Source organism: Herpailurus yagouaroundi, unplaced genomic scaffold (genome assembly GCF_014898765.1).
Source record: "Herpailurus yagouaroundi ecotype Mexico unplaced genomic scaffold, PumYag 195, whole genome shotgun sequence".
NCBI lineage: Eukaryota > Metazoa > Chordata > Mammalia > Carnivora > Felidae > Herpailurus > Herpailurus yagouaroundi.
In genome coordinates this window covers 9,292,708-9,311,724 of record NW_024412426.1, presented here as the reverse complement: position 1 = coordinate 9,311,724, position 19,017 = coordinate 9,292,708, and the positions used below count along the sequence as shown (strand labels likewise).

The 19,017-nt window shown below is 39.4% G+C and overlaps 1 protein-coding gene across 3 annotated transcripts in view; it reads right to left on the bottom strand.

Annotated features, from left to right (window-relative positions):
- RGSL1 (regulator of G protein signaling like 1) overlaps positions 1 to 19,017 on the bottom strand; it is a 108,789-nt gene that overhangs the window by 87,571 nt on the left and 2,201 nt on the right. For 2 of the 3 annotated variants that reach the window (XM_040446525.1, XM_040446523.1), the window contains exons 2-7: positions 17,519 to 17,601; positions 14,343 to 14,417; positions 9,143 to 9,272; positions 7,277 to 7,381; positions 6,115 to 6,276; positions 4,114 to 5,093 (exon numbers count right to left, since the gene is read on the bottom strand). In XM_040446525.1, coding sequence (XP_040302459.1) covers positions 4,114 to 5,093; positions 6,115 to 6,276; positions 7,277 to 7,381; positions 9,143 to 9,272; positions 14,343 to 14,417; positions 17,519 to 17,601 — 1,535 coding nt within the window. The remainder of the gene's footprint in view (positions 1 to 4,113; positions 5,094 to 6,114; positions 6,277 to 7,276; positions 7,382 to 9,142; positions 9,273 to 14,342; positions 14,418 to 17,518; positions 17,602 to 19,017) is intronic. The other variant, XM_040446524.1, reaches the window with a different exon arrangement.

Below are 19,017 nucleotides of genomic sequence, written 5' to 3'. Positions count from 1 at the left end.
CAAAATGGATGACAGACCTAAATGTAATACAGGAAGTCATCAAAATCCTCGAGGAGAAAGTAGGCAAAAACCTCTTTGACCTTGGCCACAGCAACTTCTTACCCAACACATCTCCAGAGGCAAGGGAAACAAAAGCAAAAATGAACTATTGGGACCTTATCAAAATAAAAAGCTCTGCACAGTGAAGGAAACAGTTAGAAAAACTAAAGGCAACCAACAGAATGGGAGAAGATATTTGCAAATGACATATCAGATAAAAGGTTAGTATCCACAATCTATAAAGAACTTATCAAACTCAATACCCAAAAAACAAACAATCCAGTGAAGACATGGGCAAAAGACATGAATAGACACTTCACCAGAGAAGACATCCAGATGGCCAACCGACACATTAAAAAATGCTCAGCATCAGTCATCATCTGGGAAATACAAATCAAAATCACAATGGGATACCACCTCACACCTGTCAGAATGGCTAACATTAACAAATCAGGCCACAACAGATGTTGGCAAGGATGCGGAGAAAGAGGATCTCTTTTGCACTGCTGGTGGGAATGCAAAATGGTCTGACCACTCTGGAAAACAGTATGGAGGCTCCTCAAAAAATTAAAAATAGAACTACCCTACGACCCAACAATTGCACTACTAAGTATTTATCCAAGGGATACAGGTGTGCTGTTTTGAAGGGGCACATGCACCCCAGTGTTTATAGCAGTGCTATCAGCAATAGCCAAAGTATGGAAAGAGCCTAAATGTCCATCAATGAATGAATGGATGTGGAAGATGTGGTATACATGTATATACATGAGGAGTTTAAGATACAAAACAGATGAACATAAGAAAGGGAAGCAAAATTAATATAAAAACAGGGAGGGGGAAAAACATAAGAGACTCTTAAATATTTAGAATAAACAGAGGGTTGCTGGAGGGGTTGTGGGAGGGGGGATGGACTAAATGGGTAATGGGCATTAATGAATCTACTCCGGAAATCACTGTTGTACTATATGCTAACTAACTTGGATGTAAATTTAAAAATAAATTAATTTAAAAATTTTTTAAAAACTGGAAAAAAAGAAATCTTCACATATCCTTGTTCTTTTCTAAATAAATTACCATCTCATTTGATTCTCAAATGGTCCTGAGAACCAAACATCTTTTTTTGAAGTGTCTTCTCCTCATATTTCCCGCTTGAAGACCCTACCCACCTGTGCAGAATATTTCATTAAATTAAAAGAAACAAACAAAAAACAGTAACAACAAAAAACCTATAAGTCAGTGTTCAACTAGGTGTATTTGGCTGTACTCTCACTTTCATTCATTAATTTATGTGACAAATAGTTTCTGAGGGTCTCCTATCTGTCAGGCATTGTGAAAATGACTGAGAATATACAGATCAATATGCTACAAGCATTGTTCCCAAGGAGCTCATCTTCTAGCATGATGAATAGCATAGGATAGCATGCTACAATATAGGTGTGAACAAAGTTCTCTGGGAGCAGAGAGGCAGGAACATTTTTTTTGTTTTCTTTTGAGTCCAGGAAATCCAGAAAGATTTCATAAAGGCAAAGAAACTTAAAAAGGAATTTGCATTTTGCAGGATAAGTAGGAACTTACCATAGGGAAGTTGAGTAAAGGGCATTCCAGACAGTTGGAAGAACTTAAGCAAATGCACAGAGATTGGAAAGGACATGTTTGAAAATGGTAAGTACTCCAGCATCACTAAGCTGTAGCATCCTTCAAAGAGTACAGGGGTGGGGCAGTGGCAAAGGATAAGGCAGTGAAGATTGGATGGGACTACCCACTCGAATGCCTTAAGCAGTGTAGGCATTATTTTGCAGGGAATGGGTCACCAATAATAATTTTTAAATGATGTAATATTGTCTTTACAAACTGCCCCAGTCATGCTGCCAAAAGGTGAGTCTAAGAATACAAGTTTTAGTAATTTCATCAGATCTCCTGCGTTCCTGGGAAACAGGAGTGAAGTATATTCCTGAGAAAATTATGCTCTGTGATTGAATACTAGCAATACATAATGTAATATGAGGTGACTGACCAATGGATAAGCTCTAAATATATATATTAAATATGAATAATAAACGTGTGAAATGAGTACCCTATTAAAATCCCTTCCATCTTAAAAGATTTATGACTCTAAAAACTGGTGAATAAGTGATCTAATTGGTATCTCAACAAACAATGCTTAATAGGGCACTTTCCATTAGAAGAAATAGTCAGATGTGCAGCAAAAAAAATAGGAAAAAGTAAAAACATACTAAAACAATATCTAAACTTATAATTACCTTTTAAAATTTGACCTACTATTATATATTTTTCTATATATATTTTTGTTAGAATATATTAGGGTTTCCTTTAGAATTCAGTTTGTTCATCACTTGGTAAACTCTCCTGTCCCATCCTAAAAGCAGTACATAAAGGGACCAATAGTACATATTTCCCAGTGTCTGTAGAACTCCTTACTCCCGTCATCTTCAGCACCTGCTCGCAATCCTCTCCTCTCTGGTTAAAGCAAAGGCAATTTTTAAGCCTATGCTCTGTCTTCCAAGTTCACATCCACTTCTCTACCTATGTCCTTTTATAGTATAGTATCCTTAATGTATCTATAAGCTTATTAAATCCACAAATGCAATTACAAAATATGATTTTTTCCCAGTTTTCATTTTATATATGAGGACAAAGAGACCTAGGGATATTGAAGGATTTAGACTTGGAGTTTGTTCAATACCACATAGCCAAACAGTGACAGACCCAGGACTCTAAAAACCTTTCCTAGACTGTGTCTCCACATCAGTGAGTCAGAAGTCAGGAAATGGACATATCAGTGGGCATGCTATCAGCACTTCACAAAGGTTGATTGGATAATTGGAGGATGGTTGAAGAGCTGGATGAAAATCAGAATTCTCATAGAAACTAGTTGTCTCCAACTAGAAAAGATAGTCCTGGTCAAGGACAAAAGAGGGGCCATTGCCAACTGGAACTTATTGGTTCAACAGATGTCTGTGGAGCATGAATGCTATCAACACTATCAAGCACTGGATACAATACCCTAAGGTACTGTTCTAGATGCTGGGAAGACAGTACTAGTGAAACAGATAAAAATTTCTGCCCTCATAGGGAAAAAGAAAATAAGCAAAATAATTTTATGTATATAATATATGCATACATGTACATTTTAAGGATTATATGTGTATTATACAGACACTCATACAATGATGTATGTATGTAAGTATGTATGTATGTATGTATGTATGTATGTATGTATGTAAGATGGATGGATCTAGGTAATAATAAGTGCTAAGGAGAAAAGTATAATGGGAATGGGGTAAAATTTTATATGAAGTGGATAAGGAAGGCCTCACTGAGATGACTTGAGCAAACAGCTGAAGGAGTGCGGGCTCATCTGCGTGAACATCTGCACATTATACACAGTGGGAGCACCACCATTGAGCTGACAGTGTGTCTGGAATGCCGGAGTGATGAGCACAGGGGCAGTGGAAGATGAAGCTAGAGAGGGGAGGTAGAGGAGAGATTATGTAGGCCTTGTCATTTTGGCAAGGACTTTGGATTTTACTGAAGACAGAGGGTCATCTGTTTTCAAGGTCCTCACTCACTTCCTTTTACTTATTTTCAGTTAAATTACACAATTTATGTTTCTGCAGATTCACCATGGCCAGTTGAAATGAGCCTGCTTAGGACCAAGGACAGATCCATAGGCATTGGTTAGGAGGCCACTGTAGTAATCCAGGTGACACTGGATGTGACATGGGCAAGTGTGGTTGTAACACAGAAAGAGAGGAATGCCAGATTCTAGATATATTTTTAAGATTGAGCCAATAGGAGTCACCAATAGACTACACGTGGGTATGAGACAGAAAGGTAAGTCATGGGTGATATCAAGATTTTTTAAAGGATTTTTGGCTTGTTCTTGGGAACTTGCATAGCTTTTTACTAAGAGATCAACCAACTCTTCAATATGTGAAGAGTGATGTGAGTAATTATATCATTAACTCAACCAGCATAGATGACCAGATAGGAATTTTGTTCAGTCAGACAAAATCTTCCAGATACTAAACCATTTCTGTCAGGTAAGCCTACCTTGCAGATCTCCCTCTGGGCTCTGGGAATCCAGGGGTTTACATCCCCAGAAGGCAGCATCTCCTTCAGGCCTTCAATGGTTTGGGATTTTAGTGGTAGGCATGGACCAATCTGTTCATTCAGGTAGAGTTCACAAATTCTGTTGCCCAGCATGTGCTGAAAGACAGTATTCCCAGTCTTCCTGTTACTTATCAGGACACTGAGGAAATGGTGCAGGTCCTGCCAGAGGTCCAGGAGTTGGATCTCCACTTTCAAATTCTGCTTTTTCAGGTAGTGCCGGAAGGGACGCCCTGCACAATCATCAGCACACAAGGCCCAGTGGGTGTACCCTAAGGAAATGCTTTGTTTGATGACTTTCTTGATTGTCATCTGGGGGCAGTGATTGATGCTAGGGGTGACAGTCCTCATGTGTGTAGAGAACGTTGTCTCAAAGAGGCCCTCCATGTGGAGGTGGCTCTTGGATTTCTTCTTCATGTTAGACTTCCCGGCACAGAGAATATCCTTTTCCTGGGAACTGATTATTCTCTCCTTTGAAGACGTCACTTTCAAGGAGGGCATTTGTGTATATTTGTATTTGTATGTGTCCTTAACTTGAGCACACATCTCCTGGAGGGGCGTAATGTTGGTTTCTGGTTTGGTATCTATTTCCAGAGTAGAGCCATGGTCTGTCAACTGCCACATCCTCCTCTTGGTTGTCTTGCTTGAGTACCTCTTCTGGGGGTAGTGGCACTTCTTGATGCTCATGTTTAGAGGGAGTTCTCCTATGTGAGTACAGCAAACACTGCATAAGCGAGTCTCATATTCCTGCAGCAGACCTTGGCATGATTCCACTTTGGCCATAATCGTCCTGGCATGGGTGTAAAAGTTGGGGAGCCAATAGCTCTGAAGTTTGAACAGAGCCACTTTCTGCATGTGGCTCAAAATCTCCCTCCTGGTGGTTGATTGGTTGGGATGCCAGATGGATAGGTTCAGAAGGGACTCTGGAAATAATAGAAAGACACGAAGGATGAAAATGATCTAGTGGTAGTGATGATAATGATGTTGGGAGAGGTTTTTTGAAGTTTTCCAAATGTTATGTATAGCATTTCATTTGTTCTTCATGCAACCCTGGTGTATGGACAGGACAAATACATAGTAAACACGTTTTAGGGATTTTCTCAGGGAATGGTGACCCCTTTCTCTGATTACCTTCCCTTTCTCCCACATAAATAATACAGTTTATGGGATTCATTGAATTATTTTTTGGACAATTGGATGTTACCATAAAGAAAAGCAAAGTGAACAAGAAAATATGTTTAAGAATAGGAGGCATGTACCTATGAATGGGATTTTTCAGAGTCAGATCTACCTGGAGGAAAGGGTTTAGACTGGATAATTTGAAGGAGTCATTACCAGCTCTGATTTTAATGTAATAAATTCTCAGTGATCTCTATCAATAGAGGAGTGTGACCAATCTCAAAACACAGATCTTCTGAACATATTTATATTTGGGTCAGGAATGTCTCCTTAATTAATAAATAAATAATTTTTGATGAATCTGATGTTCTAGAGTAGAGGCTGGCAAACGTGTAAACTTCAGCTTTGTGAGTTATATGCAGTCTCTGCTTCACAGTCTTCTTCTTTAGTCCTTTAAAAATACTAAAACATTCTTAGTCCACAGGCTATATGCACTGTTTTGCCTGTGAGCTCTAGTTTGTTCTAGGGAATCTCAGTTTTTAAAAAAGAGGTGCCATGCCATCTCAGAAGATGCAGGAGCTGTTTAATTATGCTATCCCAACTCGTCTTCACTCCTTCCAGCCAACCTACACTGGTGAGTAATATCTCAGCAAGAAGCACATACCAGCCTAAGGACAACTGGACTCTTGCAACCCTTCCCTGTTAAGGGTTCCCATGACATCCCTGATACACAGAAAATGGAGAGGGTAGATGCCTACAAAATGATTGATTTTTTTGGTTACATCCCCCAGTGATTTCACTTCAGATATGCTTTATAATTCTTACTGATGTTCATGTTGCAGAGAGTCACTACTCTTGAGCCCTCCTGTAAATGGGTAGCCTTCAGCACAAGGAGGAGGGACAGATAGTGGTCTCTCATTTCCAGGTCCATCTCATCTATGCTCAAGATCTTCTCAGCAAGGATCCAGAAATCCACCAGCTCTTCACCTACAGATTAGACAGGGCAAGCACAGCGCTGCACCCCGATGTTGCCCCTTCTGTGGTTACATCTGGGTGTAGCAGCTAATACCACTCCCCACCACCAGCTTGCTCTATTGCCTCAAATAGTACCATTAGTCACTTCTTTGGTTTTAGGCATCATCCCTAGTGATGTCGTACTGTTGGGGCAGATGGAGGCATGGGGAGAAGGGACTTAATGGATAGGGACCTTGTGTGACTTTTGTCGTTGTGAGGAAAACTGTTACTTTAGAGAAAACTGAAAGACTGTGAGAATGGATCATGAGACACTTGAATTTATCCAAAACATGAAGATGAAAAGAAAAAAGAACATTTCCTATATCATGGACCCAGAAAAACCAGAAGAAGGAATAATAGAACCCAAAGATGCCAAAGACTACATTCCCTGTGTCACAACTCTGCCAGGGTTAAAGTCTGAGTGACATACTAAAAGATAGCCTGTCTAGTTCTTCCCTACCTGCTCCCTGGAAATCCAGGATTTCACCCTTAAACTAGGGCTTGTCCTTGGATGAAAACCAATGCTGCTGAACTGGAGTGTCAGCTAGTGCTGGCTGCTCACCTCCCAGTAGTCATCAACCACTGGACTCAACAGAACAGAAAGCAGTGCATGTGAACATTTCTGCTATAGGGATTTGTTTATTTATGTGTTCCTTGTGTGTTTCCCCACTATTGTGATAGCTTTATGAAGTGGAGATTTATGGCTCTTATTCACAGTGGCTTCCACACAGTGGTGCTCAACATTGTTAAGTGAATAGATACATGAATGGATGGATGAATGAACAAAATAAAAGGACTCTATTTACTTTTGCCCTAAACTACACTGTGGACCTATTTTCAAAGACTTTTACACAAACTACAGTATAAAGCATTTATTTCCCATATGCATACATTATTGTCAATAAGTGCTCTGGGGCATCCTGGAAGCTGTTATGAACCTGCAAGGACTCCAGAAACAACTCCAAGAACCTACCTGTACTGTCTTTGAGGTAGGTACAGAAGCGCCACATCCCTCTGACCCCACCAATGCACTTCTGGAGTAGCCACTGGTCTGCTTTTTTCCATCTCAACATCTTGGCTGCCAGGAAAAGTCCATGGTGAGAGAGAGAGAGAATGAGCTCTTCTCCCAGCCCCTCTCTCAGCCTTGCACACAGCTAGACCCCCATTCACTCAGGGTGAGTGAGGAAAAATGGTGGCCATTTAGACGAGTTGGAGTAGGAGTATGCAGTACTTCTGAAGGCAGGAAATAGACCCTGTAGTGACACGCATCATATGAGGGACCCACAAGCAGAGTATAATCCACAGATCAAAAACACCACCCAAGGCTCTTTGCCTTCTATAATCCCCACCTGACAGTGATTTTGCCAATCCAATTTTCCCAATATATATATATTGAAGAAAGGAGATGAATATATTGGGTATTTTGTTATATTTTACTCAGTGTAAGTCTCCTGAATCTCAACTTTCCCCAGGTGGAACACAGTTTCCTTTGGCTAGTTGAATTAAGAGTCAAATTATTGATTCAATCCTAGATGGCAATTTTATTAATTAATTCTCTTAACAAATATATATTATTAATATATTTGTTAAATGTCTACTACTTAGTATCATTCTAGATGTTTGGGATACATTAGCAAATAGGAAATCCTTGCCCACAAGGAGTTTACATTCTGGTGAAGGAGACAGATAATAAACAATAAGCATAATAAGTACATTATCTAGTAAGGTTGAAGGTTATAAGCACTACAGGAAAAAAATGAAAAGGTAAAAGAGAGTAAAGGGGGTTGGGAGTGTTAGGACAAGAGTTGGATGAATGGCATTAGGGTCATCAGGGTAGCCTCTTCTGAGGAGGTGAGATTTGCACAGAGATTTGAAGAGGTGAGAGAGGGAGCCAATGTGGGTATATTGACAAAGCATTCCAGGCAGAGTAAATAGCCAGTGCAAGGCCTTGAAATGAGTATGTGTCAAGGCAGGATTTTTGAGGAACTGCAAGCAAACCAAGTGTAACTGAAATGGAATAAGCAATGGAGGGAATAGGAGGAGATCAGCTCCTAAAAGTAATGGACCCACATCTTGAGGATCCTGAAGACCTAGAGATATAGGGGCATTAGATCTCACACTGAGATGGGAGTCATTGGTGGGGGTAGGGAGCAGCCAATAGAGGAGTTACATGATCTGAATTAAGTTTTAAAAGGCTCTCTCCAGGTGCCTAGGTGGCTCAGCCGGTTAAGCTTCCAACACTTGGTTTCAACCCAGGTCATGATCTCACAGTTCATGAATTTGAGCCCCGCTTTGGGTTCTGCACTGACAGAGGGGGCCCTGCTTGGGACCCTTTCTCCATCCTCTCTGCCCCTCCCCTGCTCACACTCTCTCTCAAAAAAAATTGTTTTTTGTTTTGTTTTGTTTTAAAGGCTCTCTCTGGCCGCTGTGAGCAGGAGAACAAGAGCAGAAACAAGGAGACTAATTAAGGGATGATTTCAGTAGCCAGGTGAGAAATTGTGGTGGCTTAGACCAGGTGGTACGAATGAAGGTGGTGAGCTATATATTCTGAATATATTTTAGGCAGTTTTGCCATGTTCTGTGTCCACCAGTAACTCTCTCACTTCTGGCTGCAGTGAGACAAATAGCGCATACAACCTATCTGACTCCTGTTTATTGCTCTAGGTACCAATTTTTTCAGCCTAAGCTTTCACCTACTGCTGCATTACAAGCTGGGCCACCTCACATCTAAGTCTACAAAGGTGGCCAGTATTTGTAAATTACTATAGGACTGACAGGAACAGGATCATTATACAGCCTGGCTTCCCATATTTCTCCACACACACACCCTCATGCTTACCTCCTTCTGGGGACTTAATGAAACTGATGAGCTCCTGACAGAGAATGTAATGGAAACACAAGTTGGCTTTACAGAAGAAAGGTAACCGGTATTTTTCCAACCAGGTCAATAATCCTTTGTACTTTGCAATCTAGAGTGCAAACAAAATGGGAACAGAAAAGAGAAATGGAACTGAAATGCTAAGAAATGCAGCTTAGCAAGGGGCAATAAATAACTTCACACCTGCAGTACCTGGCCCACAGGGGAGGTGTGCTGATTAAAAATAGTATCTAAGAGGAGTGAAGGCTTGAGCCAAGGCTCCCAAAGGAGTGAATGAATTGGTAGGAGAGAAAAGGCTTGGTCTTTCATCAAAAATGTTTCCTTACTCCTGGGTCAAGTTGTTTAAGAAAACATCTAAGTCTTGCTAGGTAGAAGAGAAGCAGAAGAAATTTTGGTCTGTGGTGTCAAGTCAACTCTATTGAATTTGCTTCTTTATAAGCACACTTAAAATTTCTTACAAGTTCCTTTCCCATATCAAATGTACAACATGTACAAAAACACACAAAGGGGTGTATGTGTGGCTCAGTCAGTTGAGCATCTGACTCTTGATTTTGGCTCAGGTCATGATCTCACAGTGAGTTCAAGCCCCACATCAGGCTCTGTGCTGACAGCATGGAGCCTGCTTGGGATTCTCTCTCTCTCTCTCTCTCTCTCTCTCTCTCTCTCTCTCTCTGCTCTCCCCCCACCCATGCTCTCTCTCTCTCTCAAAAATAAACAAATATTTTAAAAAAACCATACACACAAAGACTCACATCACACTTAACATCATTTAGAGTATAGGTTGGATCACTGAGGGATTGAGCCACCAGAGAAGGGAAAACATAAAATTTTTCTTTTTGCCTGTACCTTCCACTCCTCTTTACCCATTTTTCCAATCCCCCCCATCCACTTCCCATGTGGCAACCACCAGTTTGTTTTCTGTATTTATGGGTCTTTTTCTGCTTTTATTTGTTCATTTGTTTTGTTTTTTAGATTCCACACATAAGTGAAATCATATAGTATTTGCTTTCCTTTAATTTATTTCACTTAGTATATTACCCTTTAGTCCCATCCATGTTGTTGCAAATGGCAAGACAAGATCTCATTCTTTTTTATGGCTGAGTAATATTCCAGTGTGTGTATGTGTGTCACACCTTCTTTATCCATTCATCTATTGATGATACTTATGGTGCTTCCATATATTGGATATTGTAAATAATGCATAAACATAGGGGTGTCTATATCTTTTCAAATTAGTGTTTTCACTTTCTTTGGGTAAATACCCAGTCATGGAATTACTGGATTTTATGGTAGCTCTATTTTTAATTTTTTGAAGAATCTCTGTACTGTTTTCCATAGTGGTTACACCAATTTACATTCTCACCAAAAGTGCACGAGGGTTCCCTTTTGTCCACATCCTCACCAATATTTGTTATTTCTTGTCATTCTGACAGGTCTAAGGTGGTGTCTCATTGTGGTTTGATTTGCATTTTCTTTATGATTCATGATATTGAACATCTTTTCATGTGTCTGTTCGCTATCTGTACATCTTTATTGGAAAAAGTGTCTAATCAAGTCTTTGCCCATTTTTAATTGGATTTTTTTTTTTGGTGTTGAGTTGTATAGTTCTTTGTATCTTTTTATATTAACCTTTTATTATAGATATCATTTGCAAATATCTTTTCCCTTTCACTGGGTTGCCTTTATGTTTTCCCAATGGTTCCCTTTGCTGTGCAAAAGGTTTTTACTTTGGGGGCACCTGGGTAGCTCAGTTGGTTGAGCGTCCAAATTTGGCTCAGGTCAGGATCTCACGGTTTGTGGGTTTGTGCCCCGCATGGGGCCCTGGGCTGATGCCTCAGAGCCTGGAGCCTGCTTTGGATTCGGTGTCTCCCTCTCTCTCTCTACCCCTCCCCTGCTCATGCTCTGTCTCTCTCAAAAATAGACATTATAAAAAAAAATTTTTTTAAGGTTTTTTACTTTGGGGTAGTTCCAATAGTTAATTGTTCCTTTTGCTTCCCTTGCCTGAAGAGACATATACATAAATATGTTGCTAAGGCTGATGTCAAAAAGAATACTGATTATGCTTGCTTTCAGGATTTTTATGGTTTCAGGTCTTACATTTAGGTTTTTAATCCATTTTGAGTTGATTTTTGTGTATGGTATAAGAAAGCGGTTTCATTCTTTTGCATGTAGCTGTTCTATTTTCTCAACATTATTTATTGAAGAGACTATCTTTTCCCCCACTGTATATTCTTCCCTGCTTTGTTATGGATTAATTTACCATATAAGTGTGGGTTTATTTCTGGGCTCTATCTCCTATGGATAGACCTATAGATCTATCCTATGTGTCTATTTTTGTGTCAGTATCATACTTTTTTTGATTATTATAGCTTTATATTTTAAAATCTAGAATTGTGATATCTTCAGTTTTGTTCTTTTTTCTCAAGATTGCTTTGGCTTTCTGGAGTCTCTTTTGGTTCCATACACATTTTAGGATTATTTCTATAGTTCTGTGAAAAATACTATTGGTATTTTGCAACACAGATTGCATTGAATCTGTCGATTGCTTAGGGTAGTATGGACCTTTCATCAATATTAATTTTTACAATCCATGAACATGACATGTCTTTCCATTTGTGTCATCTTCAATTTCTTTCATCAGTGTTTTACAGTTTTCAGAGTATAGGTCTTTGACCTCCTTCCTAGGTATCTTATCCTTTTTGGTGCAATTGTAAATGCAATTGTTTTCTTAATTTCTCTTTCTGCTATTTCATTATTAGTGTACAGAAGCACAACAGATTTGTTTATTAATTTTGTATCCTGAAACTTTACAGAATCTATTTATTACTTCTAACATTTTTAAAAATATAATTTATTGTCAAATTGGCTAACATACAGTGTGTTAAGAGTGCTCTTGGTTTTTAGGGTAGATTCCGTGGTTCATTGCTTACCTACAACACCCAGCGCTCACCTTAACAAGTGCCTTCCTCAATGCCCATCGCCCATTTTCCCCTCTCCCCCACGCCCCCATCCACCCTCAGATTGTTCTTTGTATTTAAGAGTCTCTTATGGTTTGCCTCCCTCTCTACCTGCTTATAACGATTTCCCCCCTTCCTTTCCCCCATGGTCTTCTGTTAAGTTTCTCAAGTTCCACATATGAGTGAAAACATATGATATCTGTCTTTCTCTAGCTGACTTATTTCATTTTTTTGAGGGAGTCTTTAGGACTTCATATGTATTATGTCATGTGCAAATAGTGCCAGTTTTACTTCTTCATCAATTTAAATACCTTTTATTTGTTTTTTATCTGATTGCTGTGGTTGGAACTTCCAGTGCTGCTATATAAAAGTGGTGAGAGTGGACACTCTTGTCTTGTTCCTGATCTTACAGGAAAAGCTCCCAAGATTTCACTATTGAGTATGATGTTAGCTGTGGTTTTGTCATATACGGCCTTTGTTATGGTGAGGTATGTTCCTTTTGTTTATTATTAAATTTTTTTAACGTTTTATTTTTTTTTTTGAGACAGAGAGAGACAGAGCATGAACAGGGGAGGGTCAGAGAGAGGGAGACACAGAATCTGAAACAGGCTCCAGGCTCTGAGCTGTCAGCACAGAGCCCGACGTGGGGCTCGAACTCACAGACCGCAAGATCATGACCTGAGCCAAAGTCAGCTGCTTAACCAACTGAGCCACTCAGGCGTCCCTGAGGTATGTTCCTTTTAAACCAACTCTATTGAGGGTTTTTATCATGAATGATATTGAATTTTGTCAAATGCTTTTTCTGCATCTATTAAGATTATCATATGATTTTATCCTTCATTTTGTTAATGTGGTGTATCATGTTGATCAATTTGCAAACACTGAATCATCCTTGTATCCATAAAATAAATCCCATTTGTCACAGTAAATGATCCTTTTAATGCATTGCTGATTTCAGTTTGCTAATATTTTGTTGAGAATTTTTGTACCTGTGTTCCTCAGAGACACTGACCTGTAATTCCCCCTTTTTGTAGTGTTTTTGTCTAGTTTTGGTATCAAGGTAATGCTGGCCTTGTAGAAACAAAGGTATTTGGAAACTTTCCTTCCTCTTCTATTTTTTAGAATAATTTCAGGAGAATAGGTATTAACTCTTCTTTAAATGCTTAGTAGAATTCGCCTGTGAACCCATTCGGTTCTGGACTTTTGTTTGTTGAAAGTTTTTTTGATTGCCAATTCGATTTCTTTACTAGTAATTGTTCTATTCAGATTTTCTATTTATTCCTGATTCAGTTTTGGAAATTATATGCTTCTACAAATTTATCCATCTCTTTTAGTTTGTCCAATTTTTTGGCATATAATTTTTCATAGTAACCTCTTATAACTTCTGTAGTATTGGTGGTTATTTCTTCTTTTTCAAGAAAATAAGGATTTTACGTTTCAGGATTTTTCTAGGGAAATCAAATATAAGACTCAGAGTGGAGTGTCTTTCTCAGCTCTTCAGGTCTCAGAGAAAAATAAAATCTGTTGTGAGTGTAGCTTAGAGTGATCTTTCTGATCCCACATGCCACTGGTAGAGCATGCATAAGTCTAAGATCTACACAGTAGGAAAGGAGAACAAGAAGGAGGAAAAGGAGAAGAGAAAGACAATGGACAAGGAAGACAGTTATAAAGAGAAAAAAAAGATTGGGAGAAAGATGTTTCTGAAGGATAATGGTAGGATAGTCATTAGGAATTGCATAGTGGTACCTTATCTTTATCTATAATTTATAATGCAAATAACTTATAGTGCAAATAAGTGGACCATGCACTGCCACTTCCTACCCCACACCTGTGGCAGGCATTGCCAATCAATTCTCAGACTCTTTCTTGCTTATGTATGGCCCCAGAATTCTTCTAAATGGTGTTCCAAGAATTTACTCCCCAATAATCACAGTGGACATGAAAAATGGTATCATTTGCTGGCCATAGACTAGAAGATAGAGGAGAGAATTCACCAACAATTGTCTGTCCAAGTGGTAAAAACACAAAAAGGAGAAATGTCTATGCTGGCTTGATGCTGTTTGTCCTACTCACCTGCTTTATAGTTTCTTTCAGAGTCACCCTCTGGGCCTCCTTTCCCTTTTACCTCTCCATCTCTCACGCCACACTTCAAATTTAGCTCCCTCTCCCCCTAACCCAAACCCTCTGCCATTCAAGAATCTTACCACGTCATAAGGTATTTCTGGCCACAAGCTCCACTGTGAATTTTCAACAGCATAAAATGGTGTCTGACCAAAGACCTGCAAAAGAAAGCTAGGAAATGCCAGAGGGGTAGAACTTCTCTTCATAAATATGTCCCAGTCCAACTGCAGCTCAGGGGAAGGGGGTTCCATTGATTTCCTATTCTAAGAGACATTAATTCATAAATTCATTCCACTAAATCAATCTGCCTTGCAGAAAAACACCCAAAATAGACTAAAGTGCAGATTCATTGATCTTTGGGGTCAACTCTGACCCACCCTGGAAGTTATCTTGCCTGTGTACAAAGGCCAAAGCATTATATTAAAAGGTATTTACTTTTGTATTACATTATTCACTTCTGCATGGGTTTAGAGAGTTAGATCAAAGGTTGGAAACATTTTTTATAAAGAGAAACAGCTTTGGATTTGCCTAAGCTCTTGAACTGGAGAAAGTAGAGGGGCCTAAGGATATGAGGGTTAGAGGTACAAATTTCTTAGTGGTGGTATTAAGAATGTCCAAAATTTATAAATAATTCTAGGTTACTTTCTTGGAGAAGGGACTGTGACCTTGGCAACCAGCTTTGAGACTGATGGGCAATGGCTTCTATGTTTGTAGGTATTTAAGCTTAGCAGTATCAACATAGGTACCAACATGTCTCAAAGTATCCCCACATCATTTGTGAAAAACTAGAGGGGCTGAAGTCTCAACTCCTGGCTAAGCTCTTAGAACATGATGTCAGCTTCCATCTCTCCAAGACTGTCAGCCCCAAATTTTGTCAGTCTGAGGCTCTCTCCTTCTGTCCCCTTTGTCCTTGGATATGAGATATATAAAGAAGGCAGTGGTACTGATTGTACTTTACAAATATCAGCCTGTGAAGGAGGCTCAGTCCTTAGTGACTCCTCACTGGTCTGCACTCAGGGTTTGACATGACATGCCCTGTCTGGCATGTGAAGTTGCCTTTATGAGATGTATGGGGGGACTAAGGAGTCATGAGATTCTGTAGGAGTAGTGCATGGAAGCAGTTTCACCATGTGATCTTTGTAACACAGAGGGCATGAGGCCAATGTGGAAAACATACCAGTTTTAGAGAGCTCCAAGACTTCCCCAGATTTTCCATGTGTTCTTGGGCAAGTCATTGAATGTCTGGTGTCTATCTCACAGGATGTTTATAGAAATTAATGGTCAAAATTTGTAAATTGACAGCAGTATTCAACATAAACTAATACTGTCTCTCTAAATAAACCACAGCTACCTAAATGGCCAAGACTTTCTTACATTCTTGGTTGGGATTCTAGTTCCCACACCATTCTCACCATTTCTAGAACATTATTATAGACTGCTTAAGTTGTGTTGATAAATTGACTAACTACAATGCCCCAAGATTACTTCTGCAAACTTTCATTAAGACAGTGGCACCACCTTCCACCAGGCATCCGACTCCTCCCTTCTTGTTACCACCTCTCCCTGACATTCAAACAGTGACAGAGTCCTATATTTTTCTTTATTAAAAATCTCTCTAATTTGTTCCATTCTCTTTATCTTCTTGCCTTTAAACCCCCACCACTGAAACAGTCTCCTAACTGCTCTCCTCGCCTCCATTATGGTCCCCTAATGGCCAAACCTGTGGTCAGACTTCTACAGAAATAATTTGCACAGATGAAAGTCTGATAATGTTACTCCTTTACTTGAAGCCCTTCAATGGCTCTCCATGACCTTCAGGATGATGTCTAAACTCCTAAGCATGGCCCGCCTGCTCTGAGAGGCCTGGCTTAGCCTGTCCTGCAGTTTTATCTCTTGCTGTGTCTGCCTCTCACAACTTTTTCTTCAGCCTTAGTTGCTTAGTGTTTCTCCCCAAGTACCGTGGGATTATTTTCCTTGGTGCCTTTACTTACTCTGTTCTGTCTATAAGTCCTTTGCATCTTAATAGTCGACCTCCTACCTCCTACCTCTTTATCCACATCTCCTCTTTTCCTCATACTTCTTTTCCTCCTACCTCTTTATCCACATTTCCCTCCCCATTTTCTTCCCCAGCCAATTGTCAGCTACATTGTCTTTTTTAAAGACTTGGCTTGTGTCACGTATTCATTGAAGTCTTTCCTGACCTACCAGGTAGAAGTGGTCTCTCCTTCTGATGCACTTGTACTCATGCTTTCTAGACATTCCTATCATGTCACCCACAACCCTTTTTGCACTCACTTTAAATATTGCTCTCTCACATTAGGAATTTCTGGAGAACAGTGATAGCATCGTTAATATTTGCATCCCCAGTACTAAGCCCACTGACTGGCACAAAGTAACTAACTACCCAATAAATTTTGTAGGGTAGTACACAGTGGCTTTTTCCCAGTTGCATGAAATTCACACTTTAATAGATGGTATTCTATGGAAAAGGATACACTGAGCCACAATTTATAAGGCACGAACCTTAAAATATAACCAAAAACTTAAATGAAAAAAGATGTGGGATTAGTCTAGGTTTGGCTCTAAGAGTATTTTGACATTCGAGATTTATTTTAGTTGAAAAGGTTGAGAAAATATATGTTTGGTTTCAGTCAACAGCTCAACAATTGCTCTGGCCAAACACCTGATGAGGGGAGCAGAGCAGAATAAATAATCCATGGTCCTTGTCCTGCAGGAATCCACAATCTCACAGTTCAGTAGGAGACACACACACGTACAACACAAGAGGGTTGCAAAGTGCCAAGGGGCACAGAGGCAGGGAGAAATAAGTTCTAATTAGGAGAAGATAGGAATTTCTTAAGAACAGGATTTAAGCAGAGATTTGAAAAATGGTTAAGATTTTCGTAGGTGGAACTATAAAAGCTACCAACACAGCCAAGAAGGGGTGCAGAGGTGAGAAAATGCCAGGTGTACTCTATGAGGATACAGTTGCTATCAATGCAGCACTGGGTACCAGAGGATGTTATGGGAAATAAATGTGGACAGGCAAAGGCAATTAAGGAAGCTGAGGAGTTGGGATTTATCAACAATGGGAAGCTCCTAGAGATTTTAAAGGAGATTCTGTTTATATTTATTTGCTCAAGTTAAAATAGGTTTTGAGTTAGTAAGAAGTTTATTCTTTTAAAAATGCACTCAGCTCAGTGAGATTCACTATTCAGCTGTTGCTGAAACATTTGAATTTAATTCTGGGAATACTTACCGGGAGAGAAAGAAATGTGTTGAAAAAATCGGCAAAGATTTCATCCTCTAGCAGAATTATAAGGTTTGTAGAACTGATTATCTCTATATGGGGAGAAAAAAAAAAACCACACCTCATGAACCAGGGTTGCATTCAGGATGAGACAACAAAGCAAGAGAATGGATCATGTCACATGGTCAAATCTCAGAATTTGATGACCTTTAGGGTCATCTAACTTGATTTTTCCCTCTCTTCAGGACTCTTCTCTGCAATATCACTCTGTTTAAATACTCCCAGCTGTGGGGAGCTCACAGCTTCATAGAGCTACCCATTCCATTTATGAAGAGATGAAATGCTTAGGAAGATTTTCCTACTGTAAACCACCTTCTTTTATCTTCTTTCCATTTGCAGAAATTCTGCCCCTGAAGCTCAACAGAATTCATCTAAATCCTCTTAAAGGGGACAGTGCTTCCATATTCATAAAAACATCACAACCTTCTGTTCACCTCTGACCCTTCTGGCTAATCTGTCACTAAGCAATTCTTCAGCCGTTCATCACATGGCCTCCTTTCTATCTGGGTCCTCGCTCTGTGGCTAGAGTGGCACCTACAACCCAAGTACTCTGCATGCTTCCCAGGGAAGAACATGAGACAACTTTGCCCATACTGTATGTTCTATTAGTGTGGCCAAACATGAGATTAGCTTTGGGTGCTCTCACATTACACTATTAACTCCATCATCCTTTATTTATGCAGTCATTTTTTGGAAACCAAGGGTAGGAATTTACATTTATTCCAGTTGAATTTCAACTTGTTGATTTGGGCCCAACAAAAGCTTTTTTGAATACTTATTTGGTCATGCAAAGTATTTATTACTCCTCTAGGGCTTGATCATTGTGCTGCCTAAATTAATCTGAGGAGATGAATGTTGACTATCACAAAGCCAAGCAGAGCGACCATAGGTGGACTAGGTGACCCCTCTAAGTTTGCTCTAACTCATTCTCTATGCTCTTTAACTCCCAATATTCAACTAGTGAATAATCCAGTTGTTTTATCAATGCTCAGCATTTCCCCATTGTGTACCCAAAATTTATAATAAAAGACTTATAAAATGAACAACATAGATATTATATTAATCCTATCTCTTGGTCTATTAGATGTCTGGTGAGAATCGTCAGTGCCATTCACAATTGCTGGAGTGCAGTTATGATAATATAAGAAAACTAAACAATCCCCTCCATCACTTTTCCTGACAACACTTGGGGTTATTGTCTTTGTGTAATAGAAATAGAAATAGGAACCCAGACAAGCAAACACTATTGTAACAGAATTGATGTCAGTTCTTGCCTTTTGCTAGAGAGACCTCTGCTTTTCTTTTTAGAATCATTTCCTGATCCACTTCATCTATTCCACATAGATAATCCAAAATTTATGTTTTCAGGCCAGACTTCTTTCCTTGGCTCTAGTTCTAAATATCCAATGAGCTATGGGACATCGCTCCATGGACATCCAGCAGAACTT